This window comes from Penaeus monodon, chromosome 19 (genome assembly GCF_015228065.2).
Source record: "Penaeus monodon isolate SGIC_2016 chromosome 19, NSTDA_Pmon_1, whole genome shotgun sequence".
NCBI lineage: Eukaryota > Metazoa > Arthropoda > Malacostraca > Decapoda > Penaeidae > Penaeus > Penaeus monodon.
The window spans coordinates 14,011,081-14,011,792 of NC_051404.1; the positions used below are offsets into that span (position 1 = coordinate 14,011,081).

General features: G+C 32.6%; 1 protein-coding gene across 4 annotated transcripts in view; it reads right to left on the bottom strand.

Annotated features, from left to right (window-relative positions):
- LOC119585068 overlaps positions 1 to 712 on the bottom strand; it is a 15,302-nt gene that overhangs the window by 3,456 nt on the left and 11,134 nt on the right. For all 4 annotated transcript variants that reach the window (XM_037933686.1, XM_037933687.1, XM_037933688.1 and 1 more), the window contains exons 3-4: positions 681 to 684; positions 279 to 368 (exon numbers count right to left, since the gene is read on the bottom strand). In XM_037933686.1, coding sequence (XP_037789614.1) covers positions 279 to 368; positions 681 to 684 — 94 coding nt within the window. The remainder of the gene's footprint in view (positions 1 to 278; positions 369 to 680; positions 685 to 712) is intronic.

The window sequence follows — 712 nt, forward strand, 5'->3', positions numbered from 1 at the left end:
TGTAGAATGTGGACGGTGGCCATAAAAAATATTTGGTTTTCTAGCCAACATTTAAAACAACTTTAATTGTCAAATGTATATATGTATGTGCCCATGAATCCATACTACTGTACTTTCATTATTATATACATAAATACGATGCATATACAATTACATGCTTTCAGAAGGCTGCTGCCTCCACTTTTACTGAATATATTTTGTGCATAGCGTATTTTATTTTATTTTTTTTTTAATATATACATATATTTAAAAAAGACGCATCGTTTACTAAGACCTACCTCGAAGTCTATTATCTCCTGTGTCATCTCTCTGAGCCACGTCTCTCCATTTCGCTCACTAAAACAGGTCCTCAGAAGGGGTACTTTCCTAGCCAGGAAAAACAAGGCCTTGAATTACTGTGATTTTATGACAGATGCTTCTAATGCATTAAATAATCATTTTACTTTCATTGGATATTCAGACTTTTAATTTGCATTATGTTATGTGAAACTGCGGCAGATAAAAAAGGTGAATGATAAAGAATTCTTAGTACTTTTTATTCCTTTACCTAAGTATTGATTGCCTGGAATAAAGTTATTCCAAAACTCGGGGGCCCATCTTGGACAACTATGGCAGAAAAATAAGTCTTTGATTCTTCAATTTTGTCTAAGACAACTCATAAATTTCTTTAACACCCAATTTTGGTTTAGATATGGAGGTGTTCTTTATTCAT